The sequence below is a fragment of the Siphateles boraxobius genome, unplaced genomic scaffold (genome assembly GCF_051911475.1).
Source record: "Siphateles boraxobius isolate OS27281-9 unplaced genomic scaffold, OSU_SipBor_1 8, whole genome shotgun sequence".
Taxonomy (NCBI): domain Eukaryota; kingdom Metazoa; phylum Chordata; class Actinopteri; order Cypriniformes; family Leuciscidae; genus Siphateles; species Siphateles boraxobius.
The window spans coordinates 30,754,189-30,781,417 of record NW_027509208.1 but is presented as its reverse complement, the minus strand read 5'-3'; the positions used below and the strand labels follow the sequence as shown (position 1 = coordinate 30,781,417).

The window sequence follows — 27,229 nt, the reverse complement described above, 5'->3', positions numbered from 1 at the left end:
TGCTTCAAGAAATGAAGCGGACAATTGATGGAAGTTCAAGTGTAACAGAACCATCCCTTGCTGTCGATTCGACATGTCAAACGGAGCCTGTGAGTGAGAATGATGAGGCTGAGAAGGATTAGTCAGGAAAGGTTTGTTTGGTTTTGTTGACGGGGGTGGGTGGTTTACATGCGCTTCATGAGGCACACACGCACATTTGCACACACACACACAAGGTCTCTCGCTCTCTCCCTATCTCCCGAGCATGCGCTACACGGTTTGGAGCTCGCGAGCTCTAGATTCCGGGAGATTTGAACTAATTTGCGGGCATCAGGGAGCTGCTATCAATTTGCGGGAGACTCCCGGAACTTCCGGGAGACTTGGGATGTCTGCAGTATGAAGCATGCAAAGTGTAGAGACAGGTACATATCCCGTGACGCAGCAGCACTCAACACTGCATTTCGGCGTCAAGATTTAGCAAACAGAGCAAGTGAGGTGGTTTATAAGATGGCAAGTAAAATAAAAAGCACATCTGTATGCAATACAGTTTCATTATTGTACATTATTATCCAGAGCGGCTTACTATAAATAATTAAACATGGTCCGCAAAAACAATTTTGTTTTGTATGTGAATCCTGTTTACCGGTTTTACATGAATATTATGACACAGGTGAAGCACAAAGCATTGTTTACAAAATAAACAAATAGGTTAACAATTAAATGTTACATCGCAGCCATGGAAACATTTGGATTCATTACGAATGAGAGAGTTGTGCGTGAGCCCATAAAAATGTAAGCTTTGTCAGCTTTGTATTCTGATTTGCGATCTGGTCTCCTGATTATCAGTATTTAACAATATTCAATTATTTATTCCACTGGAAATGGAATATCTTGTTTCTTTTCCCAAATCTTCACTAAATTCTCACCCATTTTTGCAGAGGTTTATAAATGTTTCTTCCTTTGTTTCGCTTTTAATTAGGCCTATTATATTCACATTCTTTACTGTGGTAGCCCAAAATAGAAAAAAAACACTGTAGGAAAGGTAGCCTTTTTACTTGCATTTCAAATTCTTTTTAACACAGCTTGTGCTTGTTATTAGACTTGGTAAGGCACCTCAAATTTATTTGTAAAGCGTTTCACACGCACGTGTGATTTTAGTTTCGATTTCTCTGGCAGCGCAAAATCAAACATACCCTAAATGTCTTGACACTGAGGAAGATAAAATTCAATCTTTTACAACAAGTAGAAAACATGAAGATATTAGAAAAGAGATGATCTCTTTCCTGCTCGTGTCCCACATCCCTGATCCCTCTCAAAGCGAAGAGCGGTAGGCTTAGGCTATATCATGCGTCTTTGTGTGGAAATATAAAATGAATAAAAAAAAAGAAATTAAGTAATAGGGGTGTGACGAGATCTCGCGAGATTAAAATGCGACGAGATTTCTCTTCGAGGTGAAAAGTTGTCTTGTGAGTTGTTGTGATGTCAGCGTAATGGAGCGTGAGGGTGAAATTAGTATTGAAGATGCCCCTGCCACTTTTAAATCATTTGTGTGGCAACATTTCGGTTTTCCTGCAGAAATAAGAAACGGCGAAAGAGTGACAGACAAGACGAACACAATATGTAAACATTGTAAGAAAACAATGCCGTACATCGCGGCTAACACGAGCACTATGCAAAAACACATACAGAACCACCACAGCTAAAACTAGCTGCACCTGTGACGAAAACATTAAAAGGGCAAACAACTCTAAATGCCTTTGCATCTCTTCCACCGTCAAGTGCAAGAGCCACGGCAATTACGAGAGACATCTGCGCTTTCATTGCAGCTGATATGAGGCCATTTTCTGTGGTGGAAAATCTGGGATTTCGGTGACTCCTCCGCACACTGGAACCGAGAGAACCATCCCATCACGCGCGCACTTTACTCACACTGTGGTCCCTCTACAAAGAAGCCAAGGTCAAAGTTGTACAGACTCTGAAAGAGGCAGAAAGCATCGCAATTACTACTGATGGTTGGACTTCTAGGTGTACGCAGGGCTATATCACAATTACAGCACACATAATCAACAGTGACTGGGAAATGGTACATTTTGTACTGCAGACTCGCCCACTTTTTCCCATACAGGGGCAAACATAGCTGAAGTTTTACAAGCAGCTGTCACTGACTGGGAGATTAAAAAATCAAACCATGGCATCGCACTTGTGACTGACAATGCGCGTAATATGGAAGTGGCTGTGCGTGAGGCAGGATTAGAGCCGCACATCAAGTGCTTTGCACACACGATAAACCTCGCTACCCAGGCTGGCCTCGGTGTTGCGCGCGTCACTCGGATGCTTGGGCGGGTGAGAAGAGTAACAGCTTTTTTTCACCGGAGTTCAACGGCTGCCCAGGTCCAAGCAGAAGCTGCTACAACTGCCACCACACAAATTAATCATGGACGTTACCACGCGATGGAATAGCACTTTAGATATGCTGGTTCGTTACCTGGAGCAGCAAGCTGCCATATCAGCAGCTCTCACCAGCCCTGAGATGAGACAAAATGCCCTTAACACTGATACACTGGACAGCAGCGATATCTTGAATGCCGAAGACCTTGTGAAGCTGCTGAATCCTTTGAAGACAGCCACCACAGTCTTATGTGAGGAGAACAGCCCCACAGTGTCTCTCATTGTGCTACTAAAGAGCATGATTGAACAGAGCATGGCGCCAAATGACGGTGATTCCCCCACCGTGGCAGACACAAAGAGAGCAATCTTCAGTAATATTTCAGAGAGATACAGCGGAGATGCATACAATCTTCTGTTAGAGAGCACTGCGCTGGACCCAAGATTCCTGACTCTGCCGCAGCTAGACCATAACCAACGCAAGTCTGTCTTCCTGAGGGTGCAGAAAAAGGCAGAACAATTGCAGCAAAACCAGGTATACATCAATTTGAATTGCTTTAGCCTATTCCTTTTGTAAGTGTGAAAGTGTGTGTGAATTTTTTTTCCTACTAGATTTATGTTCCCAGTACCAACTGAAAATGTTTAATGGATTAATGCAAAGTGTGTGTGTGTGTGTAAGAAACATGACAGCATAAGAGTGGGTGTGTTTGTGTTTAGAGGGAGAGGGGGGACTGCTTTGCTGCTTAAGGTTAAAGCCAGTGTTTCTGCTGTTTAAAGACCACAGGTGAGAAGAGTAAAGAGAGGAGAGAAGAGGCAGCAGCTCACTGTTCCACACATGGAGGAGAGGGGGCTCTGCGAGTCGAGTTAGAAGAGGGAGAACCTGCTTCCAAGAAGACAGCGCTTGAGGATCTACTGGGGACTCTTTCTCTAAGACAGAAAAGTCCAGCAGAGGGACTGAGAAGGAAATTGATCTCTACAGAAGAGAGGCCTCTATCCCACTCAGTTGCTGCCCTCTGAAGTGGTGGAGAGAAAACAGGTTTAAATATCCTTTGCTGTCTCCACTTGCCAAAGCATACTTTTCCATCCCTGCTATCTCTTTTCCAAGTGATCGTGTTTTTTCTGCTGCAGGAGACATAGTTACTGCCCAAAGGTCTCAACTGCTGCCAGAAATCGTCGACATGCTTATTTCCTTGAAAAAGAACATGACCATATCTTAGGCTGTTCTGTGTAGTTAATTTATCTCTTTTTCATGCTTGAAGAAAAAATGTGATCCTGTTTGCACTTGTAGTTTTGAGAGAGCAGTACTTTGATTATGGATACACTTACTGTTTGCATTTAAAGCTCCAGTAGGTAGCTTTTGTAAACAAATATTTGTTAAACTGTCATTATGTCCTGAAAGTAGAATATGAGACAGATAATCTGTGAAAAAAATCAAGCTCCTCTGGCTCCTCCCTGTGGTCCTATTGCCATTTGCAGAAATACACCGCTCCCGGTCAGAAACAACCAATCAGAGCCAGGAGGAATGTCTTAGCAGTGTCAATCACACTCGTGTACGCGCTGATCACCCCTCTCTTGCACAGCGCGAGCGCGAGCGCGTACCGTCGTTCGTGACTCTCCTGTTCAAACTCGTTCATCCAAATGAACGAATCATTTTTCGAGTCATTTCGTTCATTCAACGAACGAATGACTCGAAAAAAGATTTGTTCATTTGGATGAACGAGTTCGAACAGGATCACGAACGTGCATCACAGAACAGAGCAAGGCGAGCATTTGTGCTTATAAAACTTAAAGTTTTTTATTTATTTTTTGAAATGACCGATCGTTTCACTAGATAAGACCCTTATTCATCGTCTGGTATCGTTTAAAGCCCTTTGAAGCTGCACTGAAACTGTCATTTGGTCCTCGAAACGTTCGTTTATTGTCTAAACGAATGTCCTATTGAAGTCCATTATATGGAGAAAAAGCCTGGAATGTTTTCATCAAAAAACTTAATTTCTTTTCGACTGAAGAAAGACATGGACATCTTGGATGACATGGGGGTGAGTAAATTATCAGCAAAAGTTTTTTTTTTATGTGAACTAATCCTTTAACGTTATCTTAATAGCTATAACTTATAGAAAGAGTGCAACCTTATAAAGTTACATGTATTGCAAAATACATAATGATTTGAGGACCAAGTTTGTAGTCAAAGTATGGGCAGGCCATAGTCATATTGTTGATGTTTCGTCCCTATTAGTGAATGTTCCATAACTGTTTATAATCCGCCGTCATCGGTGGTCCTGCTTACTCACGGCAGGCTCCGCTGTGGGGGAGGAGCTGTGGAGGGAGGGCTGTAGCGTAGCAGAGAGCAAGGGGGTTGTGCTTGTTCAAATTTTCAGGCTAAGTCAACATTTTCTCAAAACTCCCTACTGCAGCTTTAAAGTGTTATTTCAGTTATTTATATATTTATTTTATTTATACGGTTATATTTTTTTATGTTCGATTTGTGGAAAGGAGTTAGATTTCTCATGTGAAATCGTACAGGGGAGAAGCCAGTCGGTAGAGTTTATAGCAAAACATTTTGCAGTGTTTGCATGTCCTTTACTGCATAGAATTCATTCAAATAGAAGTAAAATAACATTCATTACAAGTTGATTTCAAAATGCACCTAAATTGTTTTGCATATTTTGATTTTCAGTTGAATAAAATACTTTTCCATTCATATATTTCATCATTGAGGATTTCTTTAAAATTGTGTAAAAATCTCGTCTTGTCTCGTGAACCCAATCTCGTGTCGTGTCTCGTCTTGTGGATAAGGCATCTCGTCACACCCCTATTAAGTAACCACTATTTACTGATATTTATTTCAATGCTTAGCAGGCATTAGTGTATTGTTTCATTGACGGAAGTGCTCAAATAAACACGAATGTCTGTTACGAAATGGACGTTTGAGCCCCGTTTATTATTATTTATATACTGAGCCGTCTGACCAATCTAGGCAGAGAAGACCAATCACAGCAGACTGGGTCATCTGAGCAATCAGAGCAGAGTAGACCAAACACAACAGACTGGACCATCTGATCAATCAGAGCACAGTAGACCAAACACAACAGACTGAGCCATCTGACCAATCAGAGCAGAGTACACCAATCACAACAGACTGGGCCATCTGACCAATCAGAGCAGAGTAGACCAAACAAAACAGACTGGGCCACCTGACCAATCAGAGCAGAGTAGACCAAACACAACAGAGTTGGCCATCTGACTAATCAGAGCAGAGTAGACCAAACACAACAGACTGGGCCATCTGACCAATCAGAGCAGAGTAGACCAAACACAACAGACTGGGCCATCTGACCAATCAGAGCAGAGAAGACCAATCACAGCGGACTGAGCCATCTGACCAATCAGAGCAGAATACACCAATCACAACAGACTGGGCCATCTGACCAATCAGAGCAGAGTAGACCAAATACAACAGACTGGGCCATCTGACCAATCAGAGCAGAGAAGACCAATCACAACAGACTGGGCCGTCTGACCAATCAGAGCAGAGTAGACCAATCACAACAGACTGGGCCGTCTGACCAATCAGAGCAGAGGCGGCTCTCGGAAAAGAGAGGTTTAGAGAGACTGAATCTACAAACGAACCAGTTTCAGACACTGTGTTAAAATGGGTGATATGCAATGTATATTTTGAGCAAGTTTAAGATGTTTTCTGACCTTTGATGCATGTAAATCTATTGTAGGAGACTCCAAAACAAAATTGGGAACCTTTAAAATATTATAATAGGTGCACTTTAAAATGTCTATATAGTTCAAAAATATATATATATATATTAATGTTTTAGTTTTAGCTATTTAACACATCAAGGTAAACTAAATGAAAATGGGAAAGTTTGCCTAAGTAACTGAGTGAACCGATATAAAGTAAAATATTAAATCTTAAACTTATTTAATTTGACTTATTTTATTTCAAGTAATGAAACTAGTAACTTTTTTTATGGTTTCAGTTTTAATGAGCCTCCGATCACAAATACTAAGCATTTCAGACATCCCAAGTCTCCCGCATATTGATAGCGGCTTCCTGATATCTTTTCTCCAATTAACAACTTCTCAGGTAACTGATGGTCAAATTTAGATAAACACTCACGACTCATTGATGGGCACAAATATGAAGTCTTTCTGGAAGAGATCCACGTGACGTGTCCATGTCTTCACTCTGTTGTGTTTCCTCTTCTGAATGCTGAAACACATGAAAGTCCCATCCCAAAATGAATCTCAGCACAGTAAGCGAGCTCCAAGAACAGGTGAATATTTGAGTAAATGATGTAAGCTCACGGTAAGCTGGACGTGTCAACTGCATTTCTCCGCTCTCTTTGATTGAGTCTCTTATAGAAGAATGAGCTAAACACATGACTACGGACAGCATCTTCCTTCTTTAACTTCTCCAAGAACAGATATCTAGTAGCAGACAGCACACATGCTGATCAGAACATTTCAAACTTCATGCAAAATCAAGTACACCCCATGATAAGTCTATTTTTGTAAATCGAGGAAATATAATTTAACTTTTCCCCACCAGCGTTTAAAAAAAAAAAGTACACATCGTACACGACGTAAACGTGGAGAATACAGCTATTTATCCCAACATGTAGGATGGATTGTTTGGTTTTGTTGACGGGGGGTGATGTTCCGATTTGTTGACGGGGTGGGGGGGCGGTGGCTAGTGTTGACGTGCGGGCCGGGCGACACCGTGTGGTGCCTGTGTTTGTGTGTTTGTGTATATACGTGCTTGCGTGCAGGTAGGTGAGCCTGCAAAATGATTCTGGGTCAGAGAGAGAAGCGGTAGGATGTGTGTTTGGACGAACGACTGAAAACTCTGAAATTATCGTACATTATGGGATTTTTTTCATTATTGATCGTACATCGTACAGAGGTCAAAATTATCGTACAAATACGATAATTATAGTACATCTGGCAACACTGTTCAGTACTCTTTCAGAAGATGGGTAATAGCACCCCCTACCGTATAACAGTGAAAACACGAAAAGCCGGAAATTTCTGTCAATGACGGGGAAAGAGTTAAAGTGTAACTCAACCCCTGGTCAGAGACTAACTCCACCCACTGGCAATATTTCAAAAATGCTGTAAAAGTGCGCAGAGGCCAGCGGAGAACGAAGGGACGAACCGAGGGCGGGGGGTATTGGGGGGGGGGGGGGAAGGGGGCTGGGGGCGTGCACCTGAGACCCAAAGTGACGGAGTGATTGACAGCTGTCAGACTCTCAAAGATGGAGAGCGAGTGGAGTGACGTCAGTAGCTTTGGAACGGAGCAATCATTTGAAGTAGAGGACTTTTTCTCCCCCACCTTCCCCTGAAGTGGAGGGGGGTGAATTGTCTGTGGACAGGGCCAGAGCTTTATCAATTCGAGCCGCTGGCTGAAACTGCGGTCTTAACTCCTTGCTAACGAAGGGCGTGGTGAGCTCGTGCCAGTGTTAGTGAGCCGTTGGCAGAGCCAGCATACGTCACGCGGGGAAACAACTTCCAATAGGGAAATTCAACTGCAGTAGTCACCGTTCAACTCAAAGAGGGCAGCATTCAAGACCATATATAGTAGAATTAAAACACTTTATACCCAATGTCAAAACATTTACTCGAATCAATGAACAGCACTAATAAAGCACCAGTCATTATTACATTTTCATAATGATTTCAGCAGATTAAAAGACATGGAGTGGAAAAAGTTAGTACATCCATTCACTGCCCATTAATCACTACATCAACTGCCAAATATTTTGCAAATGCATTAATTAGTAGAACACCCTTTATTATAAACCATTAAAAACTAAAGTTGAAGCCGAAATTTTAAGTACACAGTGGGAGTATTATGCCCACATCAAACAAGCTGCCTGAGAAGCTATTTAAAAGAGATTTAAAGCCACTTCTAAGGGGTCATTTCATGACACTGCTTTCAACTGAAAACATCAGTTCATGCATTGTGGGGCTGCTGTCGGAAAATCTGTGAAAATGGTGACGTCATGCGCATGCGTATTACGTGTTCAGTCTGTAGCGTTTTTTTTACAAAGTGACATTGCAAACTATATATAGCTATAATACTGCATTTTAAGTCGTTTTAAGTCATTTTAAGCCGTGTGAACAAGGATAACTTTGACAACTTTGTCATCTGTACGTGAAAAATGCCAATTTTCTGTTATTTAGTACATCATTTTCATGCAAGCATACCCTAAGATTGTAAAAGAAGAAAAGGCACCAAAAAAAGAGAATGTTTCAGACAACTGGCAATCTGTCTAAACCAAATTGTCCCCAGATAAGTTTTCCAACCGATGTCTAAGTGAAAAACAGGACTTCACAGACGAGTCCACGGTGGAGTTGTTTCGCAACAGTTCCAAACCAAACACTCCATTTGAGAAAACCAACTGTGAATCACAATGGTGTGATTGTTATGGATTGGTTGCCACAACTATCAATTCTACATTATACCAAAAGTGCTTGAGAAGAACATAAGCCCATCTCTAAACAACTTGAAGCTGAACCATAAGTGACCTTTTAACATTATCAAAAATATTCAAGCAGATCCACAAAGAAATGGATAGTTTTGGAATGAACATGTCAAATTAAAATACTGCTTAAAACCTCTCCAATATCACACAAGTGATACTTCTGCTAGTTGATGTAAGAGACTTTTAGACACTCATATGACATATGCCTACAATATATTAGGCATCTGCCAAAGGGATCAATATTTTTTGCTGAATTAAACATTTCAAAGTTAAATTTTCTTGCTAAACTTTATCACCTTCGCCAATCAATAAAAATTCCAAATAAACCAAAAGTCCCAAAAATTAAAATGTCCTAATAAAACGTTAGTATTAATATGAAATGTCCACATGGGACAAAACCTTTCATGGGGTGTACTTATTTTTTCAAAGCAATGTATTTAGTCTGAACACTCAATATTGATTGAAATAAAGATAATGACTTTAAATAGAAGTCAATGATGACGTCGTTGAGAAACTCTCCATCATTCAGACAGTGCAGGTCCTCATTGGTTACAGAGATTCCTCCTTTAGCAGGTGGTGGGGGGTAAACCAACAACCTACAGAAAAAACAACAGTAACAACTTAAATGCGGCTTTTACTGTTTTGTAGATATATAGAAAATTGTATTCGTTTCACATGGCATTTGGGCAGTGATACTTTTACTTTTTCCCGGTTCGGACAGTGGTTCAGATTTTTACTTGCCATGCCGAAGTTTTCACCACAAAGATGGTAAAAATAATAATGATAAAAAAAAAAAACTACCGTTAATGTTGTTTTTCACCCATGCAACGTTGTATTGCAATGACTAAGGTTGTTATGACACCAACATTTTAGATACCAGTGCAATTTCGATACCACAGCTAAAAATTACTAGCCAAACTGTTATAAAAGTTTAAACATTATTAAAGACAAGTAAATAGTCAGTTATAGGAACAAATAAACTAATCACAATCAATAGCACAAATAAATACAATAAAAACAAAGACACAAATGAAATAAACAGTTGGCTGGGAATCTTTTGGTACCTTACAAAAGATTTGTTTCTTCAAACTCTACAAATTGATTCTTCAGATTGAAGACAATTCGATTGAAAATAGATTCTCAACTTTAAATCAAACAATTAGATATATGCACATATTTGATTGTAGTTTATAGTTTTGTGTTACTTTCCTTATTTGACAGGAGCAGACAGTTTAATTGGTCTAGAAAAAAATCACACTGAATTAATTGTTAACCTTAAAATTAATTAATTTTTTTCTTCCCATTTTAGTCAACCCAATATTAAGTTGACTGCAATCATTACACATATGACTGGAAGTTTTCTGTAATAAAGCAAGGCAGCCCTAAGACAAAAAAGAAAAACTACTTGGTACATAAATAAAATTCCTTTATAAAAAACAAAAACCTTTGAAAATATAAAATATAAAGTTTTTCAGGTGAATCAACCTAGTTTTATTGAACATGTCTTAAGAAATAATACAGATACTGAATAATCAATTGTAAAAGTAAAACACTGTATACTGTATACTTCACTCTATGAATTAAGTATAAATTGATTCATATTAAAGATACAAAAGTGATCCATGAATGACACGGATGACAACAGTTCATGAGGCTGGTGTCCTTTAAGAACAAATGCACGTGTCTAATATACTGTTACACATCTGATTTGATCCAAACACGTAGGACAAAACAGATCGTTTACATTAATACTCCACACAATGTGGATTTCTACATAATTGCGTGTTAATTTGACCATTCAAGCGCAATAAGCTGTGAAAGAGAATGAATTCGGGATTACATGCATCTGAGAGGCGGCATCTGTGCTCATGCTTCGGCTGTGTGTCCATCAGCATGAGAACCGCATTGAGTCCTTTTTCACGGCTTATTGTGATGAATAACACGCTACGCGACATTGGGTCTCATTCATGAAACATTCGTAAATATACAAGTAAATATGAGAGTGATTTGCGCGTAAAGAGACCTTCCCGAAAACTCTTCTCCTGATTCACAAATACTTCGTAAACGTCAGATGTGATAGTGAAATGTGTGTGTTAATGAATTCCAATCATTCGTAAATGGGATGCGCGTGCACGTTCATTCCCAATTACCATAAATCCCCCCCATTAAATCCGACTGACAACTACACGTATATATGGGTATCATATTATGACATGAATGCGAATGAAAAAGAAAAATTTCTCAGATGCAGAAATTGAAGTTTTATTATCAGAAGTTCATTCAAAACGCCATTTTTATTATTTTTAAGCGTACATAGTGGCGTATCGGGTCCTTAAAAAAAGGAAGCTTGGCAGCATATTACAGATGCAGTCAATGGAGTTTCATCTGTTATTCGAACATTCCCAGAAGTGAGAAGAAAATGGTTCGACATTAAGCTTGAGAGCAAAAAACGAATTAGTTCACTTCGGAAAAATCTTTTTAAAAATGGAGAAGGACCACCATCGCAGATGCTATTACTGGCTCTCATAATAAGAAAAACCGTATGTAATTACTATATATAATATTTTTTCAAAATGCTGTGTAAATATGTACCCGATTAAGGTGAATTAAAATGCAGCCTTATTAATGAGCAAAACGTTCGGGTGTTAAGCGCACTATTTACGCGTGTCTGGGAGCAGGTGTAGATTTCTTGCGTACCAACTAACATTTGGAAAATACGAACATTTTAATGAATCCGAAAATTTACGCCAGAACCACTTTACACACGATTTACACAAAAAATCGTTCTGCTCGTGTTCCATGAATGAGACCCAATAACTTTAAGTAATAATTAAAGCTACAAAAGTTAAGCAGACTAAATGATGTCTGGACTAATTTGACCAAGGAGAAAGTCATTTTCACCAGAAAATCTAGTTATGACATTTTGATTAAACATTACATGGTCAAAATGAATAAAGACATAAAAAGTATGCGAGGATGAATCGTTCACAATAAGATTAAAATGCATTTACAAAATAGAAGTAAACATTTGACCTGGTCAGGGGGATTTTTCTGATTAATTTGAATTTAATGTTTTGCCACGATTAGTTATTTTTTTAAACCAACAAATTGTGGTTTTGAATAAAAATATTAGCAAATGTTACAATTAGATATGTTGACAATACAACAATGTCAGTAAAGAGGAAAAAAAAGGTACCGACTACATGATGTTGCTCTCGTGTGAAGGACCGTAACACATCTCTAAACAAATGCAAGGACAACAGACTTCTTTTAACTTGAGTGCTGCGTTTTTGGAATGCCGTTTCATGCGCGAGACACTGTGAGCGCAACAGCCAAACATGTCTGTCAAGAGCATGTTCACATGGAAAAACAGAGCAGTGGAATGCAAAAACCTGCAAAGGACTGCTTCTGCATGTTTGATATTTCATGTTTGCATGATGGTGACAGGCTAAAACATGCTGTTACACTTTCCATCATTTTGAATAGCCTTGAGTTTTGGGGGTTGACCTCTAAAACTGAAAGTCTACTTTTTGGCTAAGAAATATTTCACATTTTTCGCATTTATATTATTTCTGAACATATAGGTTAGTTTAAAATAAGTTTGTATGATATTCGCCTTCATATTTCATACATCTTTTCAGCAGATATTTAACAAGTCATTTGTTTAATGTTTATACCATGTCGATCACTTAGTGAAACGTTCTGAAAAAAATAACTAATAGAGATTGTATTTTTTTTCCTCACATCGCCCAGCCCTAATTTGAACCACAGGCCTGACTAAGCTAGCAGTTAAAGTGTTATTATTGAGCCCAGCAAAGCAAAAAAAAAAAAAGTGACGCATGAAACATGCATTTGTAATGGGTCTTACTTGACAATTGGACCAGTGAAGGTTGGCTGGAGCTCTGCCATCTCATCCTCCTCTTCGCAGAACTCTAGGAGGCGAGCAGACATGCGGGTTGGGAAACTCGTCGCTGCAGACGGGATGGGGGCTGTTGGGGCTGGATTTGATGTTGCCACGGTAACCGTCACAACCGAAAAGGATGCTGAGGGTGATGAAGGCGAAGGTGTTGCTGATACTACAGTTTTCTCTTCTTTAACCTGAGGGACAAATATTGGCACCTTTAACACAACAAACATTAAGTTAGAATTATTATGAAAGAGCGTAACATAAATCACCTTTACTTTTCCTTTGGAGGCTTTATTGTACTCAACCAGTCTAACGTTGGCCTCATCAAAATTAATCCTCTTAGGGAAATCTGCCAGTTTGTTGTTTCGGCCGATTTCAGCAAGGATATCCTCCAGAATCATTTGTTCTTGCATCGAGGGGCCGCTCTCGAAAATCAACACAATATACTTCTCATCATCTGAGCATCAGCAGAACGAAAAGGGAAATCAAAGAGAAAAATTCAGATTTAGTCCAAATGCAAGCAGTAAAATCACCAACAAAGATGAAACCAAAAAAATGAAGCGACCTTGAAACAAAATCACTACCAGCTCTGAACAATTGTACTTTCATTTCCCAGCGATGAAAACAAATAGATACAGAGGTCATGATTTTTGTGCGGGACCTTTCTATCGATCACGTAGAAAAAACTCTGGGTGTATAAACAGCTGCACTATTGATGAATCATTAACACATTTTAACTGATTTGGACATTTACAAGAAGCACATGTACAATGGCTCCAAAAGTGTCAGCATTGGTCTCCACCGTCAGACACTGACCAACAGCAAGAGAATCTTTGTCGGATCAGTGTGCTTCCCAGTCTGTGTCTGTTGGTCGCCGCTTGATTTCGCCGACTGAACATGTTGATTCGGTATTTGTCGGGTTGTGGAATTTCTGAGAAGTTAGGGCTGCACGATATATCGTTTTAGCATCAATATTGCGATGTCAAGTTTAACTGAGTTTAGTTGATCCGTACGGGCCAGCTGTCCCCCAGTTCGGAACGCATGTGATTTGCGGATTAACTGCAAAGTTTAACCAATCATAGAGTGAAAGTTTTTCATTTGTATGTGTTTTTAAATTGAGTCAGGGATCAAGCGCAAACGGACTCGCACACTGTTTTCTGTGCACACACAGAGCCGCGCAAACAGCATGTGAAAGCCGAATTCAGTTCGGTTTCTCTTTCTTTTGAGCTTAAAAAGACACAGGCTCGCAAAATGAAGTAAAAATGCCCGTCTCGGCGAGTATCCTCGTAAACGCAGTCGGTTATGTGTTGTAAACAGATAAAGAAAACAAATGCGTGTCATTTATATTATGTCCGTGCAGCTGTTTGTCTCACCAATGGTGATCAAACTACAAAAGAGAAAGAAAAAGAAAAATAGATTATTTTAAGGAGACGAGCTCTGGATAAACCTTTTTTTCTGGTTTATTTAGTTGTTTATATGTATATGCATGTGTTACTGTGATTATATGTTCATTAGTATGTGAGCATTTACTATGCTTAATTAAATAAAGGAAAAAAAAAAAAAACATGTAACAATCTGATGCTTGTACTGTGCTTGAGATGCTTTTCTTAATAAATAAAAAAAAGAGAAAGAGAAAATGACTTGTAGCTTTAACAAAGATAAATTATATTAATTAATTAATTATATTAGTTATATGTTATATTTAGGGCTGGGGTAAACGATTATTAATTAAACAATTAGTCTGGCGATTATTTTATCGATTAGTCGACTAATCTAATGACTAAATGAACGATTATTTTTTGTAACATGGAAATTGCAGGAGTGCACATTTAATGCACAACAATTTTGATCTGGTTCTTACAGAGTATCTACACTGTAAAATGTTTGGTACTCAAATGAGCCTTATCACACTTAGAATCGGTGCTCATTTTAATGTTTTCAGTGCTCATAAAAAATATCCGGACTGATTGTTTGGTTTTGTTGGGGGGGGGGGGGGTTTACATGCACTTCATAAGGCACACACGCACATTTGCACACACACGCAAGGTCTCTCGCTCTCTCCCTCTCTGCCGCGCACTACACGGTTTGGAGATTTTAACTAATTTGTGGGCATCAGGGAGCCGTTATCAATATGCGGGAGACTACTAAATTTGAAGTATTCCCATACCTTCGATGATTTAGTGCGAGCTGTTTTTATAGGAATTTTTCTTTTGTTGGGGATTTTTGCATGGCTTTGTTGGGAATTCTGTAAAGAGGTTGCGGTTTCGTCCTCCATTCTGCAATGTTTTGGTCTCCCACGTGTGTGTGGCGAGCTGTACCGCCGGGAACGGTGCAAAAAATAAATACATAAATAAATAAATAAATAAATAAAGAAGCTTCGACAAAAAAATTTCGCGCCGCTACAGGCCTATATTTTACATTTGAGTATTCAATTTCTTTACCTGGAATTTGTTTATTTTCTATGCAGATTCACCTTACAAAATCACCCCAATTTACAAATAGAGCTATTCAAATCATCTGGTGAATTGTTTTAATATCTCAATATATATTTCTATATCGCAGAAAAACTAAATATTGCAATGTACGTTTTTTTCAATATTGTGCAGCCCTACTGAGAAGTGACATACTATAGTTTGTCTGTGTTGGTCAGTGAAGTGTGAATTGGCCTTTAGTCTGTTGCTGCATCTCTACAAGAAAATGCTGCCAAAACTTTCCCCAGAACTAACTTTTTATTTGTGCACTGACCCTTATGTTAACTTTCTGATGCTTGTTTGATATGATTTAGTTCCGATACTCACTGTTGCCGTTGCAGTCGTACCATATTCCTTCATTGTCCTTAGACATCTGCAGCTCAGCCTGTAAACGCTGGCACTCCTTATTGTTAGTCTGCAGAAAGAGAACCGGTAGCTTCCTGACGTTACACCACTCACATCCGGTCAGCTCAGACGACTTCAAATAAACGTTCTCCAACACGTCCTCCTCGGGACCTCCAAATCACAACACCACAGGGAAGAAATGACAAATGAGACTGTAACAAATACTGAGTCTTATTTTACACATCATCAAGTCATACTAGTGACCTTTGACAACATAACTTTTCTTTCTACTTTACTTTTTTTCAAAGCTATATCTTACCTTCTGTCTCCAGCTGAATGTAGTCCACTGTAAACTAAAGGAAGAAAAAAACACTTCTGTCATGACATCTCTCTGAGTATTTGCCATGGTAATGGGTATGACTGCTGCTGATGCTACTGTTGTTAATTATTTCTGCTGAAGAGCAAGTGCAGGAGTTTCCACTGCCAATACATACATGACACGCTGCTGTGAGCAGGTAACACATGCTGCTGCTGCTGTACAATAGAGTGTGCATGAATTACCCGTAGCAGATCTATACAGGTGGAGCTGGGGAAGGTGGACGGTTTCTGAAGTGCGCTGCACTGCTAAGCCAAATGCCAACTAAGTATTTGAAGGTTGAGCACGCAAGCTCATTGGCTACTGATATAGCAGAGAGCGATCAGCTGTGCCCTTTATGTGGAGTTCACACGGCACGATTTTCAAAGTAGTCAGGTCACTGTTATTTTCACACTGCACAACTGTCTGGGGTAACATTCAGTTTCTGATGTGTTCACACGATTATTGCTGATGGAGGTTTCAAATTGCATGCTTTACAAAAGAAAGAATCGTCGACAACTTCTGTCTGGTCCGTTTCACAACCAAACACACGCAAGAAGTGATAAGGAAATAATGCAAGATCATGCGTGCGTGAGACCGGAGTTCTCGTGCGAGACAGAAATTATCAAAAATGATTGCGATCCAAATTGTCTGTGCGCTGATTTGCAGTGAAAAGGAGAAAAAGAAAAACAGATTATGCAGGAGGAAATGGTTGGGGAGACGAGGGGAGCAAGGATGGTGTGTTCTGCAAAGAGAGTTGGGGGTAAATAAATAATTTTGCAATGTGCTGCTGTTGCTGTGTGTCAAGTAAATGTTTGTGTTTTTTTCTGCTGTTTGATATAATGGTAAATATATCTATTAAAATACTGATATTCTGGTCTATAACTCATCCCTGAACTTCCCGCTGCCCTGTTTCTTGCGCTCTCATTGGCTGTAGGTCAACGCCGACGTAGTTTTCAGTCAGAACACATTCACACAGCAGGATTTTGAATCGCAGACAGGTCCAGATATTTAGCATGCCAAATATCTCACGGGCGTTGGCGATTCTCTCAGATCGTGTCTTTGATAATTCACACTGCGTGATTGTCACTCGCGTGAACAAGCACCGATTTGCCTATGATTTGTCGACGATCTCACAAAACCTGTCGGCGCGCGAAAATCAGGCCTAAAATCATGCAGTGTTAACTCGGCATTAGAGAATGATGTGATTGCAAGCAGGTTGAGTTAAGGCGAGGCCTGGCAGGCAAAAACATTGTTTTTTTTTTTCACTGGTCACTTTTGAGATATTGGGCTATTTGTCTTCAATAACATGTCTTCTTTCAGACTTGAGCTGAAAAAAAGTCCAAAATACACATATAGGTCTTTATTTTACTACACTTTGTCTGTTTGCTTGTGTAGATTTCACATAAATTCATCAAAAGTTGGCGTTCTATATCATCACGCTGCTCCGCGATCGCTGTCTGCACCCTGTCATTACATATACCGTTAGAAAGCTCTCTCTCTCTCCTTTGCAATACTGTCGGATCCAAATATGGTAATTTCCTGTTTATCAGCAACCAATCATGAAAGTAAAACGGGCGGTTTAACTCGAAATGCGCAATCTCAGTGGCTGATGCCAATTTCTGACAACGTGATTCGTTCAGAACGGTCACGTGACGTGCTCTGTCATTATATACATGCATCACATAATACTATAATTTTTCACACTATATATCCAAAACAATTACATTACATAACACATTTCAGTTTTTATATAATATAATTACTATATAATACAAAACAAATCTGTAATTGTGGGATCCTAAAGTGGTTGTGAGTCCCTCAGGCAGATTCACCTGTGTGATGGACTGTTGATGTGTTGAAGTGTTGTTTTGGATGTTAAGATCAGTGATGGATGAAGCAATGATGAGTTTTGGATGTTAAACAGTGTGATGCATTGATTTTACTTGAACCTAAAGCATATTTTGTCTGTAATTCATGGCTTTCAATAGAAATAAGTGGAAGTTTGCCATAAAAATCTTTAAAGGCCATTTTCTCAAAATGAGTTTTTTCCTCACACTCCTAGTGACTATTGTCCACTTCTGTAGCACCTACAAACACCAAACTTTACAGTCCTACTCCTAACTATATTGTGAAGGTTTGTTCAGAGGGATTTGTTGATATATGATTCTTGGCCTGATGCCTAAAAATAGGGCGGAATTTTTTTAAGGCTATTGGCAGTATTTTCTGATTTACAGGGTAACAAAAGGAGATATTCATAATACCCTCTGTAAATGTCTTTTCATTGAATAAATCAACAAAATGCCAAAAATAATTTTGAACCTTGTTTTTTTCATCTTCAAAAAACGTCACTTCAAAATATAGGCAAATTAGCACATATTTAATTAGATATAGCCTGATTAGCATATTTAAACAAAAAATTAAAGAAAACTTGCAATACATTTTTTTCTCCTATTCATGCGAATAATCAACTGGTAAAGTTTCATGGTGATATCTGTAAGTTAAAATGTTTATCCTATTCACCTGTAGTGTCTCGCCTTAAGGACCTGTCAACCAGCGCCATCTAGAGTTTCATGATAGAACTTTGTATTTCAAGGGATAGTTCACCCAAAAATGAAAATTTTCATTATTTATTCTTGCTCATGTCATTCCAAACCTGTAAGACTTTCGTTCATCTTCAGAACACAAATCAAGATATTTTTAATGAAATCTAAGAGATTTCAGTCCCTTTATTGACAGCTACACAACTAGCACTTTGACGTTTCTAGAAGTTAATTAAGAGATTGTGAAACTAATCAATTTGAATTTAGCAGTTTAGTCCAAATGTTCTGAAGAGACTCAATCGCTTTATACTATGAACAGACTGAATTAAGGCTTTTATTCACGTATAAACATTCATCAAATCACACATCAGATTTGGTAAGTGGAAGCACAAGCATGTTCGCATGGACGTGCAAGAACTAATGATGTTCATTCTCATGTTACGCAGCACGTTTCAGCTTCTGCAAGAACCAAATGAGGTTTTTTCTTGTGCATTAAAGCAAGTTCAATTGAGCTTCTGTTTATGTTTGCTGATGAATGTTTAAATGTGAAAAAAAGCCTAAATTAAATCTGTTCATCATATAAATGGATTGTCTCTTTAGAGAACTTGGACTAACCCACTCAATTCAAATGGATTAATTTTACGATCTCTTGAACTTTTTTTAAGCGTCAAAGTGGTAGTTGCATGGGCTGTCAAAGGAGGAACAGAAAGCTCTCAGATTTCATTAAAAAGATATTCATTTGTATTCTGAAAATCAGCGAAAGTCTTACGGGTTTGGAACGACATGAGGGTGAGTAATTAATAACAGAATTTATTTTTGGGTGAACTATCCCTTTCCTTAAAAACCACGCAGACGCATTGTTCAATAAGTCACCTATATTTATGAAGCGCTTTTTAAAATACAGATTATTTCAAAGCAGCTTAACAGAGATAACAGGGAAAAAATGCAACAAAGTTTGTTTCCAGAAGAAAATAGCGTCACAGTCCAGCTTAAGTAAGCTCAGTGATGTTTAATTTTTTGTTGTAAAAAAGTTATTAATTTAGTTTATATATATATATATATATATATATATATATATATATATATATATATATGTGTGTGTGTGTGTGTGTATATAGCCGCTCTGGAGAAAACTGTGATGTCATCGTCCAGCTCAGTTCTCATATAATGGTGTCAATGCAGGCAGATCAATATTATTGTTGAATATTAAATTAAATGTCCCCAACTAAGCAATTAACAGAACGTAACGTCAAGAGCATAATTCAATTTAAATCTCCTTTCCCAATCCTGCAAATGATCTGAAACAGCTGTGTGGTTTAAGAGAGCTCACCACGACAGGTTTGGTGACCATCCTGCGTAGTGTGCCAATCCTCACGCTCCTGCACTCCAGAATAATACTGCTTAACATCTGCACCTGCTCCATTTTCCTCTTCTTAGACGGAGATGGATCTTCACACACAGTGTTCCCAAACTGCAAGAGAAATATAACAATCAAAAATAAACAACACTAACAACAAATGAAAACACACTCTACATCCTGTAAAGATGTATGCATGTTCCTTTAAATATAAACAACTTCAACGGCTCAATTCTACATTTAAATTGCAAATACGTCTGTTTTTTATTAACTTTTTAATAATATAATTAGTTTATACTCTAATTCAATAAATTAAATATGAACATTTATATTCAGTGGCTATCATAAAAACTTGTTTTCATGACAGATTTATTCAAACATACAATAAATATGATGTCACTAACAGGTTAGGTAAAAATATAATGAATCTATGAATGAATGAATGAATCTGGCATTTATATAGCACTTTCATTTGTACTACTGTACACCCAAAGCGCTTTACAATCATGTCGGGGTCTCTCCTCAACCACCACCAGTGTGCAGCATCCACTTGGAAGATGCGAGTGGCCAGGACACCGGGGTTACACCTAGGGGTCGACCGATATGTGATTTTCAGGGCCGATGCGATACCAATTATTACAGATCAAGTAGACCGATAACCGATTTTTTGCACCGATATATTAGCCTATGTCTGGTGTCAAAATGTAAGTTAATGTCTAAATTAAGAATAACAAAGGGTTTTGACAAATACTTTCTTTAAATGATTTTAAACATATCTTTAAATCTGAGAACTGTTAATAATAAAATTATTATTAATAATAATAATAATAAACTTAAAAAGTGCAGAGAGCACCCAGCAGCATTCTGTAAAGATTTAGTAAAACTTAGACTCTATTCCGTGACATTCCGCTTTATACAGTAAATTCCATTTTTATGACTGGATTCCGCATCGCGTAAATCACAGGGCCCTATTTTATTCAGACCTGCAAACTCAACAGTGGTGAAAAAGGTGACGTCTTCCGGGGGGGTTGGGGTTGGCAGGTACAGTACATAGCAAATTGTATGTACTGTACCATGTATTGGAGGGGGGGGGGATTTTTTGGTGGTGTAAATATATTTATTCTGAAGCCATATTTTCAGATTTTACATACTTAAATCTTCATATTTGTGATATTTACCCCAGAGTGTTATTTATTTTTATAAAGATAATTTTTATTACCTTATTAAATGTATGCATCATCTGTCATGTCAAATTCTTACATTTGATCAATAAATTCAGTTATAATAATAAGACACTATAGGGCTTTTACCCATCAAATTAAATAATTTGCACTGCAAAATTACAACTGCAATAAATAATGTTATGAGATTGATGTTTGAAATAAATGTTTGAATATACAAATAAAAAAAATGCAACACTTGGAAATAAACTGCCAATAGGTGGCGGCAAGTGACTGCCTTAATTAGTGAATCATTGAGTCATTCATAAAAAAGATTTGTTCAAAACGCTGAATCATTCAGTAACAAAAACACGCGCTGCTGTTGCTTTCCTTTGGAAATATTTTCGTCTGTGAAATATAACAAAAACAACACGACGTTGTTCCCAGAAATAAACTAACCATTATCAATCCCTGTTTACATTGAATGCAATAAAATCACAACCATACTTGCGTTTCGATGCTTCTCGATGCAGGTCTGGCCTGGTTATTTTTTGTCACTAAAGTTAAGCTACTTGTCCGGTCGGGCAAGTAAAATTATCTTTCACTTGCCCTTTCAAAAATTCCCCTTGTACCGGGCAAGCGTTAATGTCGAGCCCTGAGTTCATTCATTTTTTTTTGTGGTGCTGTAAAGTAGGGATGCACCGATACTCAGCATCTGTATCGGCTCCGATATTGCCATTTTTGCCGGATCGGGTATCGATCAGACGAGGCCGATCCAAATCTGATATTGTGCGTTTACTATTCTGTGTTATTGTTAAGCCCCACAAAAGCACAAAAAACATTATAGAGCACCATAAAGTTTTCGTGCACTATATTACAAGTGTTCTGAAGCCATTATAGTATAATGTGAGACAGAAATTAACATTTAAGTCATTAAATTCAAGATCAAGTAAACTTTTCCCTCCGCTGTAGCTGTCAATCATTCTTCATTCAGTATTCAGCGTCGCACTCGGTTACGACAGTCAACATGATGAAACTCCAAGTTGATTCAATGTTACTATTATTATACTTGATCTGTAGATAAAGCTCTATGGTTTCGCATAAAACAACTTTATCTTGTTGGACTTTATTGCTGTAACTTAATCATGTTTCTACCGGGTGTCTGTTAACTTGGATCACAACACTAGAGTAGAGTCCACTATAATTGTTCTTCACGCGCACAGTAACTAAAATTTAAAACTGTTAAAAGAAAAGGCTCAAACTATTGCATATATAGATACTTTATAATACACTACGCAACAATTTGTCTTTTGTTTGGGCGAAACATTTCGTTTTGAAACATTTCATTTCGGGATGCGCATAAGCATTTTTTGGATTTGTTTTTCTTTATAATGGAGTTGTCTGTATTAAGTAGATAGTGTTTAACACACAAAAGAGTGATTATCAGTTCAACACACAGAGAGTTATATAAATTCTACTTAATAAAAAAAAATTGTTGGTATCGGATCAGCATCGGTATCGGTCGATACTTAGAATTTTTGGTATCGGATCGTATTGATTCTGAAAAAGGTGGTATCGGTGCATCCCTAGTGCAAAGCGGAACAGGTGATCGTTTCACAGCGATCTGTGTGACTGTCATGCTCACGCATCATTAGAGCGCCAAAAAAAGATCACAACAGCTCGAAAGACGTGTATGGTCTCACTCCAGTCTAATTAGCACATTCCCAATTATTATTGTGAAGTTTACTCACGTGGTAGTCAGGTGTCTCATCCAATGGCGAGCTCAGTTGACGCTATGTGCTTCAAGAATCTGATGCAAGTGCTAAGATTCCGAATGGCCAAGAATGACAAATACTTTCTTTAAATGATTTTAAACATATCTTTAAATCTGAGAACTGTTAATAATAACATGTGCTAAGTGCTAAGATTCCGATTGGCCCAGAGAAATGTCAATTATAAGAATTATCCAATAATGTTTCGTAATTCTAGCCTGCATGGCATGCAGATGGGCAGATGGGCCGATAATCGGCCGACCCCTAGTTACACCCCTACTCCATGGGATTTTTAATGACTACAGAGAATCAGGACCTCGGTTTTACGCATCTGAAGGACGGTGCTCTTTTGACAGTATAGTGTCCCCATCACTATATTGGGGCGTTAGGACCCACACAGACCACAGGGTGAGCACCCCCTACTGGCCTCACTAACTCCTCTTCCAGCAGCAACCTGGTTTTCCCAAGAGGTCTCCCATCCAGGTACTGACCAGGCTCAACCCTGCTTAAGCCTAGTTCACACTACATGATTTTAAGCCCGATTTGCAAATCGTTGAGCTCGCCGACAGGTCAGGGTGTTATCGCGTGCAAATCGCGGGGGATTAGCGAGCGATGAACGCTTGCCAATCTGTTAGTATGAAGGAGCCAACAACGCATCAAGGACCCTCGCAGACGCCTCGCAGACGCGTCGCCGAGCCTAGAAAAATATCTAGCATGCTAGATATCCAGAGCTGTCGCACAACTCAATCTCACTGATGTCATGAGCAACAGCCAAACACAGCAACGCATGAGTTGAGGTCACCGGGTAAATACGTGATTTTTGCCATCAGCTAAACATAAACATGCAGCTACATCTCCGATAGGCTATAAACATGCTGTACTCACCTCCAACTCTCTCTGTAGCACAGACCTGCTCTTCGCGTATGCAGATCCACTCTTTCCCCCATACTCTCTTATTTTTTCTTTTTTTGCGTTTTTTCTCAGAGCAAATCATCGCGCAAACAGTTTGCAGCACTAGTTTCTGTCTGACGTCCATATTCGCGTGTTGTGTTGTTCTTTGCTGTGTATTGGCGCGTGCTGTTTCGCGTCAAGATAGACATTAGACAGATAGATTTGTAGACAAGATAGAATCGTTGGGTGACAGAGTTGTTGTCAACTCGTGTAGTGCGTTACCTCCTGTTGCGGATCAATCACGCTGTGTCGTGTGGTGTGAACAGCTCAACAACTTGAACACTCCTGATTTCTCAGAGAGCAAGTCATGTAGTGTGAACCGCACAGTTCAGCCCGACGTTTTAAAATCATGTAGTGTGAACTAGGCTTTAGCTTCAGTGGGCAACCAGTCCTGGGCTACAGGGTGATATGGCTGCTTATGTAATATAAAAGAATGCATTATGTTCCCCTATAGTTTTTTTTCTAGCTATCGAGCTATGGACATTGAATAACTTTCTTGAGGCAAATGCAGCATTGCAGCAACATGACAGTTTAAAAGCTGTTTTATTGTCGTCTTTTCTGCAGTTGAAGCACTGACTGCTGTAACTAGTAAAGAGATTGTCACCACTAACCTACGACCAGATATTGTTTTGTGGTATGGATCAGCACGCATTATTCAACTGATAGAGTTAACAGTACAATGGGAGGATGCGGTAGATGAGGCATATGAGAGGAAGAAACTGCGGTATGCTCATCTGGCCTCTGAAAAGCTACTCTGAAAAGCTGAAAAACCAGTTTTCAGCCAACGACCCATCATCAGTCTGGATGATGGGTCGCTACTCTGAAAAGCTGAAAAAACAGTTTTCAGCCAACGACCCATCATCAGTCTGGACTGGCCCGAGGAACATCAACTACAAGTCACCATCCCCCCGATCTGTGGACAATCAACACCTGACTGATGATTTAAACTCATTTTATTGCAGGTTTGAAAAGCCCTCATTCACACCACACACCGGCTCTGACCTGCACTTCACACATTCACCATCACCTCCTGCACTCCCACTCCCCCCTCCTGCCATCCAACCTGTGTTTAAGGTCGGTGTGGAGGACGTGAGCAGAGTCTTCAAAAAACAGAAGACTAGGAAAGCCTCAGGCCCAGACGGCATCTCATCTGCTTGTTTAAAAGCCTGTGCTGACCAACTGGCCCCGGTCTTCACGCAGATCTTCAACAGATCATTGGAGCAGTGTGACGTTCCCTGCTGCTTCAAGCGCTCCACTATCATTCCGGTCCCCAAAAAACCCCAAATCACTGGACTTAATGACTACAGACCTGTCGCTCTCACGTCTGTGGTCATGAAGTTGTTTGAAAGACTGGTGTTGGCCCACCTGAAGGATATCACTGGACCCCTGCTGGATCCCTTTCAGTTTGCTTACAGAGCAAACAGGTCTGTGGATGATGCAGTCAACATGGGACTGCACTATATCCTGCAACATCTCGACAGACCCGGGACTTATGCAAGGATCTTATTTGTGGACTTCAGTTCGGCCTTCAATACCATCATGCCTGTTCTCACAGCAAAACTGACCCAGCTCTCCATGCCATCCTCGATCTGTCAGTGGATCACCAGCTTCCTGACGGACCGGCAGCAGCGAGTGAGACTGGGGAAACACACATCCAGGACTCTCACAATCAGCACTGGCGCCCCCCAAGGGTGCGTTCTCTCCCCACTGCTCTTCTCCCTGTACACTAATGACTGCACTTCTAAAGACCCCACTGTCAACCTCCTGAAATTTGCAGACGACACCACTGTCATCGGTCTCATCCAAAACAGTGACGAGTCTGCTTACAGACTGGAGGTTGAACAGCTGGCTGTCTGGTGCAGTTATAACAACCTTGAGCTGAACACGCTCAAAACAGTGGAGATGATCGTGGACTTCAGGAGGAACAGCCCAGCACTCCCCCACTCACCATCACGAACAGCACTGTGGAAGCAGTGGAGTCATTCAGGTTCCTGGGCACTATCATCTCTCAGGACCTGAAGTGGGATAATCACATTGACTCCACTGTGAAAAAGGCCCAGCAGAGACGGTACTTCCTTCGCCAGCTGAGGAAGTTCAACCTGCCACCGGAGCTGCTGATTCAGTTCTACTCAGCCGTCATTGAGTCTGTTTTATGCACTTCCATCACTGTCTGGTTTGGTTCAGCTACCAAATCAGACATCAGGAGACTACAACGGACAGTCCGGACTGCGGAGAGGATTATTGGTGCCCCCCTGCCAAACCTCCAGGACCTGTACTCTTCCAGAGTGAGGAAGAGAGCAGGTAAAATCACCACAGACTTCACTCACCCTGGACACCACCTGTTTGAACTGTTACCGTCAAGACGGAGACTCAGATCACTGGCCACAAGAACATCTCGGCACAGGAACAGTTTCATCCCACAGGCCATTTCCCTTCTGAACAGTTAACATATCTCCCAAGGCATAGGCTTGTAAGTGCAATACTCCCACTGTTTAGTGCAATATCTTAAAAATTCAGGTGATATTTATATTATATTTATTCATACTATTCAAAATACTGTAAAAAATTTTCATAATCTGTATCTGTAAATGTTTGTTCTGACAAAACCCAACTGTGACCGTATATTTTTATAGTATTTTCATATTTTTTTAATAATTTTATTTGTAGAATTTCTATTACTATGTTTCTTGTATCTGTATTTGTATTTGTATATGTGCACTGGAAGCTTCAGTACCAAGGAAAATTCCTTGTGTGTGCAAGCACACTTGGCAATAAAGCTCTTTCTGATTCTGAAGCAGAACAGCGAGGATGGAGAGTCCAGGTTTATCCAGTGGAAGTGGGTTGTCGAGGTTTTGTGGCACACTCTACAACCCGGTTCCTCAGAGACGTCAGATTCAGTGGCCAAGAGTTGCGTCGCACAGTAAAGAACTTATCTGAAGCAGCAGAAAGGAGCAGTAACTGGCTGTGGTTGAGACGGAAAGATTCTAGCTGGCTCTGTACAGGCCGCCATGCTACGGTTTCGTAGGATTCTTGAAAACTTGAAGAGTCTGTTGGTTTATTTGTATAGGTTGTATAGTATTTACAGTCATTACGTTACTGTGTATATTGCGTGAATGACGGGTGGTTGGGCAGATATTGTGTTTTGCGGTAGGTGGTATGCCATACGGAACCGTTGCCACTGAAACTGCATATTAACGCACCAGTGGGGCTCGACAGCCTTAGTCGAACGGGTTGGCGCATATGGTTGGGTTGCGGAGAGATTGTTAGATTGTGGTTAGGTCTCAGCAGCAAGAAGGAAGTAGAGGGCAGTAAGCTGGGCTGAGTTGAGTGGGGGACGGAGGGGGGTGACTCTGGGACGCCAGAGTCACTGTCGAGCCCTCTTGTGGTGTCGTGGGCTAGTCGACGAAACACTGAGGAAGGAAGGTGCCCACTTGAAGACCCTAGAGATGTTCCCTACTCCGCTCAATCCAGAGGGTTGTTATGGGGGGACCGCACTGTGGTTGC

General features: G+C 39.8%; 1 protein-coding gene across 10 annotated transcripts in view; it reads right to left on the bottom strand.

Moving 5' to 3' along the window:
- senp6a (SUMO specific peptidase 6a) overlaps nt 1-27,229 on the bottom strand; it is a 64,889-nt gene that overhangs the window by 10,690 nt on the left and 26,970 nt on the right. For 6 of the 10 annotated variants that reach the window (XM_077219637.1, XM_077219638.1, XM_077219633.1 and 3 more), the window contains 8 exons: nt 19,816-19,956; nt 15,907-15,940; nt 15,570-15,758; nt 13,041-13,228; nt 12,733-12,962; nt 9,344-9,460; nt 6,685-6,807; nt 6,497-6,589 (listed from right to left, as the gene is read on the bottom strand). In XM_077219637.1, the coding sequence (XP_077075752.1) occupies nt 6,497-6,589; nt 6,685-6,807; nt 9,344-9,460; nt 12,733-12,962; nt 13,041-13,228; nt 15,570-15,758; nt 15,907-15,940; nt 19,816-19,956 (1,115 nt within the window). Of the gene's footprint in view, nt 1-6,496; nt 6,590-6,684; nt 6,808-9,343; nt 9,461-12,732; nt 12,984-13,040; nt 13,229-15,569; nt 15,759-15,906; nt 15,941-19,815; nt 19,957-27,229 lie in introns of all 10 variants that reach the window. The other 4 variants (XM_077219639.1, XM_077219635.1, XM_077219642.1 and 1 more) reach the window with 2 other exon arrangements.